The sequence below is a fragment of the Glycine max genome, chromosome 20 (assembly GCF_000004515.6).
Source record: "Glycine max cultivar Williams 82 chromosome 20, Glycine_max_v4.0, whole genome shotgun sequence".
Taxonomy (NCBI): domain Eukaryota; kingdom Viridiplantae; phylum Streptophyta; class Magnoliopsida; order Fabales; family Fabaceae; genus Glycine; species Glycine max.
Genome location: NC_038256.2, coordinates 43,235,637 through 43,256,262, shown reverse-complemented (window position 1 = coordinate 43,256,262; position 20,626 = coordinate 43,235,637). Strand labels below are relative to the sequence as shown.

Below are 20,626 nucleotides of genomic sequence, written 5' to 3'. Positions count from 1 at the left end.
AATGAATTTTATTTTTTTAAACCCATCTCATATCATGTAATTTAATTTACTACATACAAATTAATTATTAAATACAAAATGTATTAGTAATTTTTAGCTCACATAATTTATTAAATTATTAAATTAAACCACCCATTTTTTTTAATTTGTTGTTTTTATCTTTGTCTTGATTTTATTTATGCTTTCACATGTTAATGTCACACTATTTCTATCTAAAATAAAAATATTTTATTAACATTGAAATTACTAATTATATTAGTAAAATATTTTTACAATTTGATCTCTTTTGAGTGCATTTAGTCATCATATACTTACAAAGCTTTTGACAAAAATAAATTATTGTTCTAAAAAATTATCTTTAAAAATAAAATACATTTTTTAAATATTCAAACTCAATTAACCCAATTTGTTTATGATGGGGTTGGATTGGATTGGGTTTGCAAAAAAAAAAAAAAAATTGCATAAACTCAACCCAACCTAACCCGTAAAATTATGATCGGGTAGGGCAATAGGTCGGGCAAACCCGACCTTTGAACATTCCTACCAAACAATTCATTAAAAAGATCAAAAGATAACAAAATTTTCACATTTTTTAGTTCTAGAGGAAGGTTGTCGCTTATATCCACAACAAAAAATGTAATACACAAAAACATGAATCTAAACATATTTTTCACATTTAACCATAGTCATGTTTTTGTGTATTGCATTGTTTGTCATGGATGAGTGATGTCTTTCTTCTAAAATTAGACAATGTGAAAATTTTGTTATCTTTGACCTTTTTAATGAATTGTTTTGCGAAAGCAGTAAATAAAAAGAAAACCAAGGTCACCTCGATGGTGATAAAATCACCAACGACCATGATGAAGTCATTATTGAAGCTGTTATTTTTTGGAAGAAAAAAAAATCCTTCACACACAAGGAAGATAAAAGGATATGGACACACAAATAACAATAAGATAAAATATGTGGTTGGTCTCCATAAAATTTGTTTTTAATCTCTCTAAAAAAATATTTCATTTTGAATCCCTCTAATTTTGAAATTTCCACTTTTCATCTTATGTGTTCTCTAAACTATTTTTTTTATCCCTTTTAATGTTATCTAAAGCATTCTGAAAACAAAAAAGTGGTGCATTTCAAATACAGAGAAACACAAAATGGACATTTTGAAGGGATTATAAAAACTGACATTTGTTGGACCTTGTGGCCTCAATAATCTTAAGAGGGATAGGCTTAGAATGCAGAAGAAGCAACAACAATCAATTTAATAATGTTCTATAAACATGCAAGGCAAAATTGATTGCAATAACATAAATGAGATAAGGGAAGAGAGAATGCAAACACAGTTTTATACTGGTTCGGCCACAACCCGTGCCTACGTCCAGTACTCAAGCAACCCACTTGAGATTTCCACTATCTTTGTAAAATCCATTACAAAGTCTGAACCACACAGGGACAACCCATCCCTTGTGTTCAGGAATCCTTTACAACAAGAGACTTACAGTCTCTTAACCAATCTCATTGAATAAGAAGAATGGAAGAAGAATTCTCTCTTCAAGAGAAGAATATTACAATAAAGATCATGTAGGAATCCTTATAGATTTTGCAAGTGTTTGGCCAAGGATTTCTTTTGAGAGAGCATTTGACAATGAAGTTCTTTTGGAATCTCTCTCATTGTCTTTTGAGAGGATAAGACATTTTTGCCAAGCAAAACTCTCTATATAAAATTCGTGCCCAAGTCACCTATTTATAGGCCTTTGATGACCATTCACAAATCTAATGAAAAGATGTGACTGTTGGCAGATTTTCTGAAAACTTTCCACTGGTAATCGATTACAATGTTTGTGTAATCGATTACACAGTTATAATTTGAAGGGTTATGACTTTTGAATTTGAATTTCCAAAGTTTCGTTGCTGGTAATCGATTACAGACATATGGTAATCGATTACATGTTGAAAATTCAAATTCAAAACCTTTTTCAACAGCTATTTCTCAACCCTGTCTTCGGGTAATCGATTACACTTCCTGGTAATCGATTACCAGAGCCTTGCATGTCTTGAAAGCACTTTGTTTTAAGGCAAGGCTTGGTCTTTAGTGAATCTTGAAACAAGGCTTTGTTTGTTGAAGCAATCTTGAATTATTCTTGAAGCAAATGCTTATCATTTGAAGCAGCCTTGTTAGATTCTTCTTTGACATCATCAAAATCATGTATACATACATTCACAACATTTTTTTAAAGGGACTCAAAACAAACTTTTCAAATTTTAGAGTAACCAGCATATTTTATCCAATAACAATACAAATAGAAATGTTTTAACAAATTAATTAAATATTTTTCTGCGAACGTTTGCTAGCTTTGGTTTGATTTATTTAGTATCTAGTCTATTCAATAATCAATGCTTCAACATTGTTTGTTTGTTGTCGTGGATTGCAGGAATTTAGTATAAAACTAAAATTAGTCTTTGAAAGCAAGTCATGAGAGATACCTTAGTTTTACAAATATTTTCTCATGTTTTATTAAATTTATTTAGTATTTCTTCAATTTTTAAATTTGTAAATTTATTTTTTAACATGTATAATATCTAGTAATTAAAATTTCAATTTTAATGTTTTACATTGAAACTAATCATTCCCTTCCATTTCTTAATCCTATACGAAGGATACTTGATACTTGTCAGCATATTTTTCAAGTTAATTATATGTTAATTGGTTTTAATCTAATATGATTATTACAATTATAGTTAATTTTACATATACAAGTATAATTATTAACTTAATAAAAATAATAATTGGGAGAGGGAAGAAGCATGGCCACGTTGATGGGTAAAGCGCCACGAATTCTATACACCACCCAACACTTGGTGAACAATTCTGTTACGCTTCCGACAAACTTTGCTGCAATGGCTACTCACTCTGCTGGTAATCTCATAACCTAACCATTGCTTAACGCATTCTTATTCTTATTCTTATGATCAATTCTCTGCTATTCGTTTTGTTTGATTTGAAGCGACGGAGAGGACTTACAAAGAATCATTCGATTCCGCTGCAAACAAGCGCTACGCTGATCACATAATTCCTCATATTCTGCATCTGTAACCATTTTTTTTTTAATAAATTAGTTAATTCTCTCTGCTTTGGCTGAACAACTGTTGTATTCATATTGATTGGTTGTGTGGTGTTTTAATTTTAATTTCAGGTATGGATCATCTGCAACCTCTCGCGACTTTGAAATCTATGCCGCAAATGCTTCATTTGAGGATCCACTTATGTGTGCCCACGGGTATGCATGCATTTTGTTTTCTTAACGCAGGATTTTACTTTTACTATCTATGCATGCATTTTACTTTTTTCCTCAATTACACACTAAACGCAGGATTTTAATTTTACTGCAGGGTGAAACAGATCAAATCAGCATTCTATACTCTTCCCAAGGTTTTGATTACCCCATTTCTTTTCTCTCTTGCTTTGGATTTTGCACTGCATCTAAATAGAATCCTAATCTTCCCTTATGAATAGTAACAAAACATTAGGCCCTCTACGAATAAACTTCTCCGTAAGTGTGCTTATAAGAGAAGAAAATAAGGATGTAACTAAAATGAGTTGAGTTTTACTTGTAAATTAAGATTAACTTATGCACTTTAACTTTTTTAAAAGCTGAGGTGGATAAGTTGATTTTAACTTACAAAAAAAGCTTTATTCGTTGGACCCCCTTAATTTCTTTTTGTATAAGTGTGTATGGAGAAGTTTATCCTAATAGACCTTCGTGGTTGATTGAGATTCATCTGTAGTGAATATTTGTCAAAGGATATACAAACTTCTGTTCAAGATATAACGGCTTCTGTCTAGTAGATTGCAATGAATCAGAGTCCATTCAAGCTTTTATTTGATCTCTTTTGTACTCATTGAAAGGATAATTGAAAGAGAGCATTATATTATAGTATCTAAATTGCTGCATAATAGAATTCTTCCTGCTTGTGATGTTGTTACTATTCATGTTAGTGGATTATAAAACATGTGAATAGTAGTAATTTAACATTAAGAAGTGTCTTTTTATTATCTTTAGAATGGAAGGTTTTTTTTTTAATATTAGAAGTAGATTAGTTATTACTATAATGACTTATTTAATAATATATAAAATATCTTGTTTCAGGTCTCATTCTTCACTATTTCTTCTTAATGTCGAGCTAATTTCCAACTTCTATTTGTTTCTATATACCTCAGGTATTTAAGAAGTCAAAGATAGTGGAATACAGTATCAAAGAAAATATGGTTTCACCAGGAAAAGGAGAGGTTAGTAAATCTGGTATCACTTAATGTAGTATGTAGCACTTCAGTTTTTTGTTCTGCTAAAAAGTTCAAGTGCTTGCTTGCTTGATCTCTTACTGGAAGGTCCAAATTGATGAATGTTGCATACAGATATTAATTGACAATAAGCAATACTACAAATTCTTGGGGAAGGATATAAATATGGTATCACTAATCAAGTTGTATATTGAGGAGGGTAAAGTTGTTCGCCATGAGGACTGGTATGTATTAATTTTCTGAACACAGTTTTCTGCTTTCCATAAAAAAAAAAAAAACTCAATTTGACACTTTAGGATTATTTTTTTACTCCATACTTCTAATAGTACTGAAAAAAAAGTATCTGTAATTTATCCTATGTTGTCTGAGTGGCATATTTTTGCCACTGAACATTGTTTTATACAAAATCTTGAACATCTATTTACTTAGTCGTAACTAAACATTCATACCACTATGTGCTCGTATGTATACTTGCCTCTGCATGTGTGCATGTGTGCATGGAGAGAGTGAGCATGTTTTTCCATATAAACTGATTACTAGTGATTTCAAGTAACTCTAGAAGTGATTATGATTTTGTGCTTGTTACAACAGTATAAAACAATCTCGGGCCTTAATATGTAAGGATTATGTCAGGTTATTCTTTCATTTTTAATGTGAACCTGATGACTTTACAGCTGAGTACTTGATAATTATAAATTAGAAGAGGATTAGATTTATAAAGGCATCTTCACTCAGAACTCAGAAGTAGAAGCCAATATCTAATTTGATTTATTAACAAGTATCACTGCCAAGGGTTTTTCCGAGGTCATTCATGTCAAAGAATCTGCTTTATAATTTGTAAACCTAATCAATTTCCAAATTTTGTGATAGTAAGGGGATTGTGTAAATGATTTCACTAAACTAAATTATATATATATATATATATATATATATATATATATATATCATTTTGGGCCCTAGAAACTAAGTCCTTATGGCCCAGGTAAATATTTCGTCTGTGTTCCAAAAAGCAAATATTTCTTCAATTCTTTGAACAAACAGTGTAAGCAATAATAGTTCCTCCTATCCTATGTGACTAAGTTTTATGTTTACATCCAATAGGTGGGACAAAAAACCAATTTCAAATAGAGAAACGGCGAAGCTGCCACTGCTTGGTCGAATAGCAGAAATGACTCGCAGGGGATCAATGCTGGCAACACATGTGCTTATGAGATTTGGGAAGGACCCAAATGTGTGAATAACTAAAATCCATGCAAAATATTGTAACTTTATTATACATGGGCCTGTATATGGGACTTGATGTTCTTACCTGACGTTATTTGTCAAGCGTGTATGTATTATCATGTTTATTCCTTCTTGTGGCTTTGATAAATACTAGAATGTTCTATTTTGTATGGAACATAATTTGTGGAACTAATAGGTCCAACCCAAGATGAATATCTATGTATCTCCTATTTGTTTATACAATTCGAAGAAGCACATTAATGTATGTGTGTAGTGCGTGTGTGTTTTTCAGTTCAGGTAAAAAAAAATGTCATATAAAATATATGTTGAAGAATAACATATAATGATAAATAAAGGGATTTGATGAAATAATATTCACATATTATCGTTTTGGCCACTTATACACTTAATGCTTCTTTAGGTTGCACATTTTCTCCTTCAAAAAAAAAAAAAGGTTGCACATTTTCTTGAACTTTATTATATTTGCATGCTAGGACTGAATTGAGTGAATTTTATGTTGCTTGATATATTTAGCATGATGAGAAGTAAAAAATAATATGTAGAAAGAGGAAGGAAAATGGAATCCTTGTTATGTTAGGTAACTATGGTTTTCCAAAGCCCCTACTTTGTTTTTTCTATCCTTACTCGTAAGCCCACAAAATAAGGGAGGACCTCAAAAAAAAAAAAAAAACAAACTTGTAAGCAATGTTTCATATAATCGTTAACTTTTTTCTAGCCATTCTCGTTAAGTTGAATGACAACCTCCCTTTTTGACTGGTCATCTGTGATGTCTTAGCCTTTAGAAGAGAGGTCATTCCTACACAACATTCCCCCCACTAATAATGATCTTATGGATCCATCTTTGTTTGACCCCTGCTAGTTGAAGGATCCAAGGTCACTGCACAGATGATGCTATGAATGTGTCTGAGAGAGATGTCCACAATTATACACTGATTATTGGGAGTTCTAGATCCGAGAAATCCCTTACTTTCATGCAAAAATTCACTTGTAGTAATAGAAAGAAGAGAGAACTGAAAAGAGGGTGGCCTTCTACGCATAAAGGGAACACAGCCATTCAAACTTTATTGTTTTTTCTCTTTCTTTCCTAAAGACTGCAAAAGCTCAAGGTGTGGAAACTTTGTCTCCATGCCAATCTCATATGCCACTATCTCCCTTGCCTCAAAAGTTTGGGGTGTTATGGGTCGTTTTGGGTGACAAAGAACTGCAATATTCAAAGCAAAGAACAAAAGTTACACTGCCTTTGAAAAGTATCAACATTTTGAATGCTTTTTAGCATTAATGACCCCTAAAAAGAATACAATTAGTGGGGTCATGCTTTTCAAATTCTCTTTATCTTTACCTTTTCTTCCTTTATAATGATTTATGGATCATATTTGTGAGATTTAAAGCATCCATAACGACTGGTGGCAATATCTTGGTATCTAAAGAACCTTTTGGCCGTTGGGATGCGTTGTGCAATGATCATAGGTTACAAATTTATGACGATAAAATAAATAAATTGAAGAAAATTAAATAAAATGATCATATTGTACGAAAAGAGTTCAAATAATTGACATTTGATAAAAGTCACTCGTGACCAACATATGTTGATATAAGTAAAATTGGGTTTAAATATGTTAAATAAATTCTTGAATTTGAGTTTTTGTAAGTAAATAAAAATATGATTTAAAGAAGAAAATTGATAAATATTTTATATCTATACTATATTAACAAAAAAAAAACTTGTGCAACTTAAGACTGCGTATTAGGGTTATATGGGTTCTACTAATTAAGTGGTGTTTGTTTGTTTTCAAATTTTGTTTTGGTTGATATATTTTCATTGTAAATTATAAAAATATCACATCACATTATTCTATTTTCCGTTTTTAAAATATATGAATTGGACCTTATTGTATTTTTTTCGTAGAATTTTTTACTAAATATATCAGAACAATAAACAATTTTTTATGTTAAATATTTTTTTGTGTAGAACCTATGTAATATTTGTTAGATCGTTCACCCGTAAAATGAAATTTTCTAATCAAGTAAAATCTAAATTAAAAATATTAATCTCTTATGCAAAAGGTTTGAATTGGAGAAACAGAAGTGTCCCATTTTTGTTTTCAAAACATGACTGATGATGTTTGGAAAACAAAGTCATGGACAAAAGAAAATAAATCTAATGACACAACTAATTAAGGATTCAATTTAAACTTCTACCTTTCTCATAGACGTGATTTTGAATATCTTTACACCATTATTCTTACTTGGTACCTTGGTGGACAAACTATTTCTAAGGAGATCCCCTTACACCTAAAAATCAGTTGAGTAGTTACAATTGAATGCTTGTAATTTAAGGCTAAATTACTACGTGGATCTTTGTTGGAAGCCCCAACATGCCTCTCCATTATACCAATTAATTCGGAAAAAGATGAAAATTGACAAACAACAAATTCTAGAGTCAAAACATGGTTGATACATTTCGAATTAATTTGATTTCTTCTTCCCTCGTTTTGTTTCACCTTCATAAATGATAAAAGTACGTTGTAACCTATGAACTGATCCGGCTACAGCATCCAATAATTAACAACACTCTACTAATTAATTATAAGCACAACCAAGTGACTGTATACCGTTTTGCATTATAATAATTCATCGGTTATAGCACATTCTTGATGATTTATATAATATTTGATGAAATGGCAGCAGCAGCAGCCTATAATGGACTGCTTCTTCATAAAACAACATTTGATACACATTTTCAATTTTCTCTTGCTTGATCCTAAAAAGATTTAGTCTTGAAAAGTCTCTTTTTCCTGTCGGATTGTGTATAATTCATGGGGATTGATTCAATTCTCTGTCCCTCTTCAGCAAAGCAACCTATGTGATGGGATTACTATATTAATGTTGAAATAGCACCAATTAATGTTAGACGTAGAAAATCTAGAAAGAGAATAGTTTTCTTTGACAAAGATATTTATTTAATATTTGATTTTATAGTCAAGTCTACATATATGGTATACAAAATCAATGTAGATATGGGCAAATTAATAAAGACGTATGAAAATGATTTCTGCATATTTAAAAACATTAATCACACAATATTAGCTTTTTGACAAAAAAATTTGTGTTATATCCCACAATCTTGCTCTAATGGGTACGGTGCTCAAGGATATGGATCGACTATAGTGACAAAATATATAAACTGGCCAATTCACTTTTACATAAAATAATTAATAGTAAGATAGTGGACAACGTGCGTATCGGTACGTGATCAATGATACATCTATATTGAAAATGGTATATTAGACTTAAACTCAAAATAGTATCAATAAAAATATTTATAATGATTAATGGATAGAGTTTTCCCTTTTTCCCAATTTGATTCTACAATTAGTTATAAAAGTTTGTAAGTACATAGGTAAATTTAGTTATTATAGCACCGGTCCCATATTTTTTTTATGTCTATAAACACACGTATGTATAACATTTTATAAATAGAATTTAAAATATTTTTAAATTTCTTTAATTGAGTTTATTGTTACACTTTTAAATGTTGTTTTTGGGTTCAATACTTTTTTAATTGATTTTAACATAAAAACAACCATAATTTACTAGTTTATAAAAAGAAATGACACATTTTAAAAGGATAACATCCTCCGTATGTTTACATGCAAGTAACTCATCTTAAGTAAAAAAAATGCTAACAACGCACTTAATACACTTTTTTAAACACTTTTACTATTATTGACTATAATTTATTTGAAATCATAATTTTTTGCAAATCTCACTTATTAAATTAGTTAATTTCTCTTCTCATTTGTAGTTCTTAATAAATTTAATTAGTAGTGGAGTGTGTGTCAAAAGAAATATATTAAATAATGTATTTCTATCAATCCTCTTCAAGTAGAAATATATATATAGGTACCGAACCAATTAAACATGGTTAACATCGTTGAGTTTAGTGAAAAAGATTAATCTTTCATAAAATAACATATGTGTCTATGATGAATGTTGTTTTAGATTGAACTTCTCCATATAACCAGTCATCTTGATCAAGAATACCTTAGACCCAAAATATAAGTGTTGACTAAAGTCAATGTCTAGACATGTGATATGTACTTGTGAATAGTAAGATCATATTTCATTTTGAAGAAAAATTATCTAGTTATTATATTAAGATTGAGAATATTATTGCCTTCGAAATGACTTAGTTCTCATACTAGAAAATTGAGTCTGGCTCATGTCTTTATAAATTAATCAACATTATTGTATCAGATAAAATATAATATAAGGATTGTCACTTTGGTAAAATATTTATTAACTTAAGTGTCAACTTATTCTTGTAGGAGAACCTAATGAATTTAGGAGATTTTAGACATTAATCTACTTAGAGAATACCAATTAAGATCCACCAAAACTCAATTCAAATCAACAATCTACACAAATATATTAGTTGTAATACCACTCAAACATGTTAGCTCGGTCCAAATCTTGAAAAAAATCAAACATATTTAGTAAGTAAAAACTCATATAAGAGAATTTTAGTGTGTTGCAAATGAATGGTGGATTTATGGTGCCAACATAATTGGGATCAAATTCCTCAACCTAATACATGTTACTTTATTTAAAAAGATCAATTTCAACCATGCAACCACATATATGAATGTTCAAACTTAATTATTTTTACACTTTCACCTATACACTTTTCTCTTTATACAAAGGAGCAAATAATGTAAAGAAAAAAAGAAATATTAATCTTAACCATTAAAACTTGTACCTTTTTTATAGTGTATATATTAAACTTTTGTTCCATGTATTTTAAATTCTCACTCTTTTTAAAAATTATAGAGTAATAATGGATTTCATTTTTTTGGTACTCACTTCCATGCACAAAAAGGGGTAATATACTAGTTTTATAAATTATTTTGATTGCCACTTTTTTGGTAATCACTTTTTTATTGTATTTATTTTCTACAACGTTAGCGACCTTTTAGTCAGATTTCTTTAAAAATATTTTTGTTACTAAAATAGTGACCAATGATACTTTGATATGTTTTCGACTGACATATTAGTTTTTAGTTCCGTCTCTGATCTCAATATTTCATTTTAACTACAAACAGATGGGGTCACTGAATTGGTCACTAATTCTGACCGGTGTAGTTGTAAACATTCAGTTGCTAAATCGTTTTTTTAAGTGTCACAGGCTCAGTTACGTCTAACTAATAATAATGTTTGTAATTCTTGTGATTTGTGAATATGTAACTTTATAATTTGTCTTTAATAAGTATGTAAGTTTTACAATTCTAGCTTTTAACAGAAAGGCGCTGTAATTTTAAAAAAGAATAGATACGGTACTTCCTTTCTAAAATTTTATAGGAATCCCATATACACAAATAGGGGTATGGTATATTACTGCTACCATGCATATGTTACTCAGAAATACAAACAAAATTCCATATATGGGTTAAGTAACTTGCTCATGTGAAAAATATTATATGGCTTTCCAAATGTTTGTGTTTATAATGTCTTACATCGAAGGTGTATAGACCGGCGACAAGTGTTGATTATTGAATATGAACAAAATATTTTAAAAAAAATATGATTAAATAAACGATTTGTTCAAAGTAGGACTAAAAAATTAATAATTCTTGTTTATCTCCACGCATAATTAAATCTATGTAAATTAAAGATAAGAAAATAGTTTCTATTGACGATAGTTTCCATTATGCTAAATTGAAAAGAAAAGTTACACAATCTTTTCGAAAAGGAGCCGTAGGTTTCTTGTAAGTTAGGGAAGGCACATATTAATTCAGACATTTTTTTTTGCTAAAGAAAGGCCAATTTAATTTTTGTCTCCTTCTTTGCATCTTTTAGCTAGTGCATTAAGGATCAACTTATACCTATCTTTACAAGCCTTTGACACTTTGCTAGCAATACTTTGGGTCACTTCAGTTTGGTTATAACTTTTCTTTTCCCACTTTCTTTGAAGGAAAAGAAACAAGAAAAATAAAAAAAAAGAGTTATTTATTTTTATGCTTACGTAGTTATAATTTAGAGGGTATGTTATAATGTTTAAAAAGAGAGTTTATAAAAAAGGGGTGAGTTTTATTCTACCCGACCAGCATAGCAGCTAGCAACATACTGGCAGTGTTCTCTCAAAATTTTAAAAATTAAGTAGTTTTGTTATTGATTATATATATAGTATTTATCTTTTTGGAGGAGTTTAAAAGAAAAAAAATGGCAAAAATATCTAACATATATGAGCAAATAATTAATTATTTAATATATTATTAATACACAGACTTTAGATATATTCAGCTAAATGAGAATTATGATACCAACATTATGTTGATCCAAGTAAAATAAAATTTAAATTTATTAAATAAAATCTCAAATTTGAATCTTTTGAATAAAAAAATATCATTAAGAAAAAAATTTCAACTAATGGTAACTAATTAAGTTTTACTGTAAAAATTAATTATTAGTAAAATTGATAAATTCTTCACACCTTAATAAAGAAAAAAGAGAACTAGAGAATTTTTTAAAGAAAAATCAGGGATGATATTTTCAGCAAAAGAGTTCTTGAAAAAAAAAAAAGGTGAGTGCACATAAAAAGTTTAAATCATGGAATAATTCACAATTGTCAGGTATAAAAGCTATGCCAGCTTTAAACAAGTGGCATATTTTGTTATATATGGTTGTTATTTGATAGTTAAAAATTTTCCCTCCATTTTTTAGGTGAGACTATGAGTGTGACAATTGAAAGGAATAAAATATCATTCTCTTTAGAGTCATAGGAAACTAGCTCGTATAGGATTCCAAGCAGGACATTGGAATGTATGTACTCATTCCAACTAGCGTGATGCTTCTCAATGATATTCACACTTGATTCTACGAGTTGCCATGCTTTTTAACCTCTACCATTAATTTGAAACTTTTGACAACTTGTTTTTTCTTTGCACAATGCTTACGCTATGAATAATTCTTTTATCCACCTTTTCAAGATCTTTAATTTTTCTCTCTTTAATTCTGGAGTCTTATTTCCTTACAAATGTACTTCAATTGTATTTGAAAAGCATATATTTGACGCTTTTCGAGTAGCACTATATTTGAATGAGAAACATGATCAGCTTGTTTGTTAAGGCAATAGGAATCAACCAAAATTATGTCACCATGTCAACAGTGTAAAGACTAACTGGTTTTAAATCATAACTATAAAAGTTTACAAGAAATATACATCATTATTATATCGGATAAGAACATGGTCCAACACAATTAGTAAATTGTTAATGGACTCCTTAAATATATTATTAAGGATTTAATCATACGGATGGAGAAAATTTTATTAAGAAAGATAAAATTTATTTGTGATTTTTTTGTCTTGAAAGAAATTAATCTCTGATTATTCTCGGTGGTGAGTGAAAAAAAAATATAATAATTCAATTGACTCAAAGAGAGAGAAAAATAGAAGAAAAAATGTAAATATAATAAATAATGTATATGCTATGAAAAGGGAAAGCATTTGTACTGTGCGAATATTCAAAATTCAAAAGTCGAAATTATCATTTTATTTAAAAACCATGTTCATACATATTCTATTATATTAGCTGCTATACCTTGACCACTTTTATGCTAAAGAGAAAATGACAAAGAGGGACTCACCATCATCCCAATATGTCATTCAACAATTAATTATGCGTTTTGCATTCAGCTCGAATGCATGAAAGCAAATATCACATGACCCACTTCAGTACAAATTAAATTATGCTCTCAGTATAAATCTTTAGTGATACTTATAAAATAAAACTTTTTATTTAATACTCATTATCGTTATTGATATTAATGTTTACTAGCTCCACACATAGTTCAATTAATAAATTAAATTAATGAAAACTAACGGTAAAAAAAATTAATAGTTCTTACATATTAGTGATAGTTTACATTGTATAATTTAGAATCAGCTTAGAAGATGCGAGACCTTGAAACATTGAAAAGATAGGTTAAACAATCTTTTCGAAAGGAGGCCGTAGGTTTCTTGTAAGTTGAGGAAGGCACATATATTTGGATTAATTAACTGATTTTTTATTTTTATTTGTAAAGAAAAGGTCCATTTAATTCATGTCCCCTTCTTTGCATCTTTTAGAGCATTAAGGATAAACTTATGTCTGTCTTTAAAAGCCTCAATTTGACACTTAGGTTATTTCAGTTTTTAAACTTTTCTTTTTCTCACTTTCTTTTAAGGAAAAGAAAAATAGTTATTTATTTTTATGATAATGTATAAAAAGGATGGACTAATAATAATGTTAAAAAAGAGTTTTTAAAAAAGTTATGTTTTATTTTACAAATCCAGCAACAAAACAGCTAGCAAATATATAGGCAGAAGAAGTCTCAAAATATTGAGTACTTTTTGTCATAGGCTATTTTATACGAAGGAAACAATTTTTTTAGAGGAATTCAAAAACATGTTGGAAAATTTATTTATTTATTTTGACAGAAAACATGTTGTATGTTGAAATTCAAAAGAAAACACGTTGGCCAAAATATTATTAATACATGAATTGTGTTTAGCAAGCCATTTAAAGTAACGTAACTTATAACTTATATATGATCGATTAACTTATAAGTTTGTTCTTCAGCAAAGACTTTGGGAAGAAAACCATTTAATTACACAAAATGTTTGAATCATGGAATAATTATGGGTAGAAAGTTTTTGCTAACTTCCAACATATCAAATGGAATATTTAACCAAGTGATTTGATATAAATAACGAATAGGTTGAAGTTAAGGTCAATTTTTAAGTTTGATCATTGATGAAAATAATTCTTGATGATACTTTATAGTTATTTTTTGACCGACTTTCAGATTAATCGGATCTATTTTTTAATAAATTAGAGGATTAAAATAAAAAATATATAATATTTTTTTGAATAATTATATTATTAATGTTAAATATCTACCGGTGTCATCAATGATTAATTTTTGTTAAAAAAATTTGAATCTATTTTAAGTGGAGTCTCCCTCTCCCCCTTTTCATTATTTTTTTCATTGGCATAATTTGAATCCGGACTTTAGTTAAGGAGATGAAACCAATTTCATTCAAACAATATTTGTTACATGGTTGGTATTGGAGAGTTTAAAATAAATTAATAAATAAAAATCCTCCATATTTTTTAGGTGAGATTATTGCTGTGACAATACGAAGGAATAAAATAGTATGTGCTCATTCCAACTAGGATGATATGATGCTCATTAATGATATTCATACTTGATTCAAAGAGGTGTTCTTTTTAACTCCTACAATTCATGATAAAACGATTTTGAAACAAAAAGCTTTTGACGACTTTGTTCTTACTTTAAATTGCAGAATGCTTACGCTATGAATAATTCTTTCATCCACACCTTTCCAAGACCTTTAACCTTTTTTTTTTCTTAACTGTATTTGAGCTGATCAACTTGGACAACCATCATACCACCTTAATGTTTGTACTCATTAATTACGTATAGTAAAACATCCCTTAGCAAGCTAGACAGAATACACAAGACTAAAATATCAATTACACATAATGAACATAGTTTATTTATGGTGTTATATATATATATATATATATATATATATATATATATATATATATATATATATATATATATATATATATATATATATATATATATATATATATATATATATATATATATATATATACTTTTCAAACACCACCAATATATAGTTCAACTCTACTCTAGGGAGATTCTCAGCTTAATTACCCATGCAATCTAATTATTTTAATCGCAAGATGAAGTAAACAAGTTCCAATGCATACTCACTTATAAGTGGGAGCAAAATGTGAGTTTGTTAATGCTTATTGTTTTTTTATCATATTTTATTACTGTTATACATACATTTTTTTTCTCTCTGTTTTCAGATATTAATAGGATAAAGTGGTCCATATACATCATTTTCGTTCAAAATATTGGAGATTCACATTTTGATTTGAAGGAGATGTATCTAATATATGTATGAGTAAAGCTGATATAATAGTACGCTGTCCTGACAAGGGATTGTATGAATGCCAAGCATTTGTGACTGCGAAAGTCCTGTTTCAGAAACAGAAGGCCTGTAATTTTCTAGTTGCTTTTCTGAAAGAAAACAGAAAAAATGGATCCCATATAGAAAGTGATCTAAAATATATATACATTCTTTCCTCTTTTTGGCTTCATTTTTCCTTTTTTTAATGCTAGAATATATTACTAGTTTTTTTTCCTATGAATATGATGGAAGTTCGAGACTTTTTTTTCGGGTATTGGAAGTTTAAGTTTTATAATCTTTAATTTTTGCGTACAATTTTCATAATACTTTCCACAATAAAAATATAGAAGAAAAAAAAAAAGACAAGAGAAAAGGATTTTGACAATTTTTAAGTAAAAACAATGTTATTTTGTTCAAATTTCCCACGACAATAAGATATTTCTATTGACTTATATAACTTTTTAACGTGTCATATAATATGGAGCATAATATATATTAAATAATATGAAAATTTATAATTAATACATATGATAAGAGAAATTATATTTATATAATTCTTTATATTAAAGCTTGTATTATAAAAAGACATAGAAATAAGAGAGAGAAATATGCTATAAGAATTAAGATATAACCGATGCGAGAGGAAGAAATCTAAGACTACCATGATTCTTATTCATTCTCATGACATATACTGTAAGTGTTTTTATTTATTTTTCTTGTAAATTTAAATATAATTTTTTTCATATAAATATTAGTTGGAATCATACGATAATTTTAGACTACATGATAAAATAACGCAACGTGAGAGGGTGGGAGAAATGAAAAAAAATAATATTATAAAAAAATAGAAATTTATTGAAGAGTGAAAAATATTACATCAATATTTATTATATTATTTAACAGCTAGAGAAAGAAAAAACAAAGAAAAAAATATAAATATAATAAAATTTATAATCTGATAAAAAGGAAAAAAATAAAAAATAAGAGATATTAAATAGATGTTTAAAATAATTAGATACTTGTGTATCGTTACTTTTAATTTAATGAATAATCATGCGATAATGACTAGTGAATGGAACACACAAAACTTTATTCGAAACAAGAAATTAAAATATATTTAGTTAGAACAGCAACCAAATTACATGCAAAAAGATTGGAGCATATTAATTAACATATACGCAGACTCATTCTCTTCCTAAATATACCATGCATCTGCATCCAAGCTTGAGAAATGCAGATCAAACTATATCTCTAATATAACTTTTCCATTCATGTCTTTCTTTCCCCCGACCCCACTAAGTGTAGCTGAAAAACAATACAAGAGAAAAAAAAAAAAAAAGTAACACTCAAATTTAACACAGAAGATTAATTGTTTCTCCATTCCTATCATCACGATTCTTGTATGTTGAAATTAATTTGTTTATCAACTAACTCTAGGATACCATTGTCTCCACCGAATGCCACACCTCCACTTTCATCTTCAATGGCTATGTTCAGATCCAAAGAGAGGCTAGAACTTTCATCTTCCACAGTCTCTTTCCCTTTGTTTTCAGCACATGGTGATTTTCTCAGCTTTGGTGAAGAGAAGAAGCTTTCGCAACTGAAAATGACAATGGCATCCATGAGAGGAACAGATTCACCACCAGGAAGTGTTATGCTTCCACTTTGAATTGCTTGCTCTACACCCTTTTGAGAAAAGTAATCAACTTGATCCAAGTCTTCTAAGAAGAACACCCTGTGAGGGTTCTCATTCACTGCTTCCCCGAATCTTTGAGCATAACTGCTTTTCAACTCTTCTCTTGGCCTCTTCCTTTTGGATTTTTCATCAGTGGAATCATCATCATCTTCTGGGGAAGAGAAACTACTCATGCCAATTGTGACAAAGTTGCTATAAGAGCCAAAAACAACTTTAGCTAGCTCTCTTGAGATGCTCTCTTTGGCTTGAGAATTCACACCAAGAAAGAACATCCATGTTTCTTGATTGTCTTCTCTCTTCATCGAGTGGTTCTGATCTCTCTTTCTCATTCCTGATCTACAATGAAGGACGGTACTTGCAATCTCTGGAATAACTTCTTTATGCTGTGGAACCTTTTTCTCCAAGGCATCACACAGAATCTTATGATTCTCAGCATTAGGTTCTTTGAACATTTGAGTGCTTTCCAAACCATCCACTGCTTCGCTTGAAGAAGCTGAGTTGGGGCTAGAGTTGGGATTTGACAGAAGATCTGGTTTAGGGACATCACTATCTGGCATGAACATTATAAAGTTGCTATCATAGCCATCATCACCAGTTTCAGTGTATAACTCACATTCTTTTGGTGACTTTTCTGATTCAGAAATGATTGGCCAATTTAGGTGGCTGTGGTGAAAGTTGGACTTTCTTTCATGTGAGGAAACAGAAGTGGGAGATGAAGGAGATGATGAAACAAAGAAAACTTGTTTCTCATTAATGGAAGGGTGTCTGTGTATTGAGTTGCATAATGAGTTCCATTTCTTGCACAGATCCTTAAGCCTTGCATTTTCCTGTTTAAGAAGGGGAAAAAAATCAGAAATGCTTTAAAAAAATAAATCCTATTAATAATTTTTTTTAATGAGTCAAAATGTGACTATTATGATACAAACCTGATCTTCCATTATGTCACTTCTCTCTTCCTTACAATTTTGGAGCCACGTTGGCAAGCTACTAGTAGTGCAAGCTTTCTTACTTATAGTGCTAGTTATGCTCTGAGCTTCTTTTTCAAAATTTATTGTGCAATCCCTGCAGCAAGTTAGATGGTTTCTGACTCCTGCTCTATCTTCAAAAGCCACATCCTTGAAAAATACCTTGTTTCTCTCTTGAGCTTGAAAATCACTGAAAAATGTGGCACCACAGAGAAGTTACAACAAAGCTCATCACAATATGACAAGGAAAGAGAGGAATTTTAGAATAATAAAAAAAATCTAAACCAGACAATAATGAACTAAATCTAGAAGAATAAATAATTAATTAATTACCTGTCAAGATTTAAACTTAGGCTGAGGATGCCAACAGGAATTGTGAAGGGATGAAGCTCCCAAATGGTTTCTAGGGATGGGTGACATATTTTACACTTCATGTATGTCTTAAAAGTTGAAATCCCCATAAGCCACAATCTACTAGACTCCCCACTACCACATACCAATTTTTTAAGCTCCATGACCATGTGCTCTACAGAACAGTAGTTTGTTTTTTGCTCACGAAAATTAGCCCAGAACTCAAACAGCCATTTTAGATCACCCAAGTAAAGAACAACCCCTCCTCCCACATAGCTCTTCACAAGGTTTCTAACCTCCATAAGCTTCTGTTCAACCTCCTCCTTGCTAATGTTTCTGAAGCACATGAGAGGAAGGCTCACAAATTGCACATACCTCAAGTCTCCAGGAACATTCCCAACCTCAAACCTCTCTATCACTCCCCTAACTACACCCTCAGCATTGGTCACACTCTCCCCTACAATAACTGTGTTTCTTCTCTTTGCCAACTCACTCAACACACTAGTCACATCATCATTGTTAACATGGTCCAAATTAGGCTTCATGAAGGAGCCACCAACTTGACCAAAAGGTCCAGATGGAGACACATTATTTCTACCACCAAGAACAACTTGATGATGAGGCTTAGTGATATTTTCTTTTGCTTGAGCCTTTTGTGAACAAACTTCCATTGAAACAGCTTGTTCGACCCTTGTTTTCACAAGGGTGCTAGAGAAACCAGCTTCTCTCATGACCCTGCTAACACTAGGATCATCAAGAATTGAAATCACGAGCTGCTCCACCTCAATCTTCAAGGCCAGAATATGCTGCTGCTGGTTCTCAATAGAACCACGGCGTTGGTGAGCCTGAGCACGTTTGAAGGCTGCAACCAAGGCATTGGAGAGTGAAGGGGTGGAATATTGAGGTGCCAGAAGAGGGCTTGAAGTGGAAGCTGGTAGACGGTTGAGTGCAACGTTGAAACAAAGCTCAAGAGCCTTGCACTGGAGGGGGTGAGAGTGACACTGAAGACAAGCCTTGCGGAGAAGGCCTGTGGAAGTTGCAAGCATGGCACTTGCAACATGAAGAGGTGTCACTTGTGCATGGCCTCTTCTTGTTGCAAGATTAACAGCTTGCTTAACAACAGTTGCAGCTTCAGGTGTAAGAGCCTGAAGCTGTATGCTACAAATACCTCCTCTCATTTTCTCAACTAGTAACAATAACTCACACTCACACAGTTATATATATAGAGAGAGAGAGAACAAACTAAAAAGATTAGACTTAGACTTAGATGAGAGTTAATGGAGTAGTTTTGGATCAATGAGGTTAATTCATTTGGTTTGAAAGATGTAGTGTAGTATATGGTAGTAGAAACAAACTAGAAAGCAAAGGGTTATCTATGCAATGGTGGCTTAGCTAGGAGGTAGGATATGGAGATAGATATATCTGTATGGTGGTTTATACTTTGGTTTGGTACACTTATAGCAAGGCCTGGAAGATAGATATTGTGAGGGTTTTATGCCTTTCTTGTCAGTGAGGGAAATTTTGGCTTTTTATATGAAAGTGGATTGGCTGTGATATGCAACTTTTCTTTCTCTCTCTTTCTTGTACAATACAATGTAAAGGTGAAGTGGGATTATGAAAAGCTAGAGTCTCAATATTATTGTGGGAAGTGTAAAATAAGTGGCAAAGTGAGAACAAGCTTTAAACACTATGGAATGGAATAAATGACTTTTGTTAAGAATAAGCTGAAGAGAAGAGAGAGAAAAAGAGAGAGAGAGAGGACTGTCTGTCTGGTTGAATGGACAGAGGGAACAGTGGTGGTGGGCTTTGGGTAGCTTTTATCTGTTATCGAGGAGAGGAGAAGAGGGAATAATGGCTTGAATGATTGATGGAATAATCGCAACCTCCAAATGAAAACAGATTGCATGAAAACCAATGTTGGTTTGGTGCTCAAATATGACACTTTGTCTCTCTTCACTTCTAATTCGTTCCCCCGAAAAAGTTGGCTTTCCTCATCACCGTTTTAATGAGTCTAAATCATGGTTTTCTGTTGCCTGACACATTTTGAGAAATAAGATAAT

The 20,626-nt window shown here is 30.6% G+C and overlaps 2 protein-coding genes across 2 annotated transcripts; one reads left to right on the top strand and one right to left on the bottom strand.

Annotated features, from left to right (window-relative positions):
* The first annotated feature begins 2,788 nt into the window (after positions 1-2,788).
* Positions 2,789-5,898, top strand: LOC100812913 (uncharacterized). Its single transcript, NM_001253307.3, has 7 exons — positions 2,789-2,917; positions 3,006-3,090; positions 3,195-3,278; positions 3,391-3,430; positions 4,220-4,288; positions 4,415-4,524; positions 5,402-5,898. The coding sequence occupies exons 1-7, from the start codon at positions 2,806-2,808 to the stop codon at positions 5,535-5,537; spliced, it is 636 nt and encodes a 211-aa protein (NP_001240236.1). The 5' UTR covers positions 2,789-2,805; the 3' UTR covers positions 5,538-5,898.
* Positions 5,899-16,642: 10,744 nt separating this feature from the next.
* On the bottom strand, positions 16,643-20,067 carry LOC100800986 (protein SMAX1-LIKE 3). The gene is made up of 3 exons (XM_006606251.4): positions 18,549-20,067; positions 18,177-18,405; positions 16,643-18,077 (listed from the first exon to the last, which is right to left on the bottom strand). Exons 1-3 carry the CDS (start codon positions 19,742-19,744, stop codon positions 16,944-16,946), a joined length of 2,559 nt encoding a protein of 852 aa, XP_006606314.1. The 5' UTR covers positions 19,745-20,067; the 3' UTR covers positions 16,643-16,943.
* Positions 20,068-20,626: the final 559 nt, after the last annotated feature.

What these genes read in the sequence shown, in the direction of transcription:
- LOC100812913 (NM_001253307.3), top strand. Translation starts at nt 2,806, where the DNA reads ATGGCCACGTTGATGGGTAAAGCGCCACGAATTCTATACACCACCCAA. An exon ending in ATTCCTCATATTCTGCATCT is followed by an intron (nt 3,091 to 3,194) that starts GTAACCATTTTT and finishes TTTTAATTTCAG; the next exon opens with GTATGGATCATCTGCAACCT. An exon ending in GTTGTTCGCCATGAGGACTG is followed by an intron (nt 4,525 to 5,401) that starts GTATGTATTAAT and finishes TACATCCAATAG; the next exon opens with GTGGGACAAAAAACCAATTT.
- LOC100800986 (XM_006606251.4), bottom strand. Translation starts at nt 19,744, where the DNA reads ATGAGAGGAGGTATTTGTAGCATACAGCTTCAGGCTCTTACACCTGAA. An exon ending in CTAAGTTTAAATCTTGACAG is followed by an intron (nt 18,406 to 18,548) that starts GTAATTAATTAA and finishes CACATTTTTCAG; the next exon opens with TGATTTTCAAGCTCAAGAGA. An exon ending in GTGACATAATGGAAGATCAG is followed by an intron (nt 18,078 to 18,176) that starts GTTTGTATCATA and finishes CTTCTTAAACAG; the next exon opens with GAAAATGCAAGGCTTAAGGA.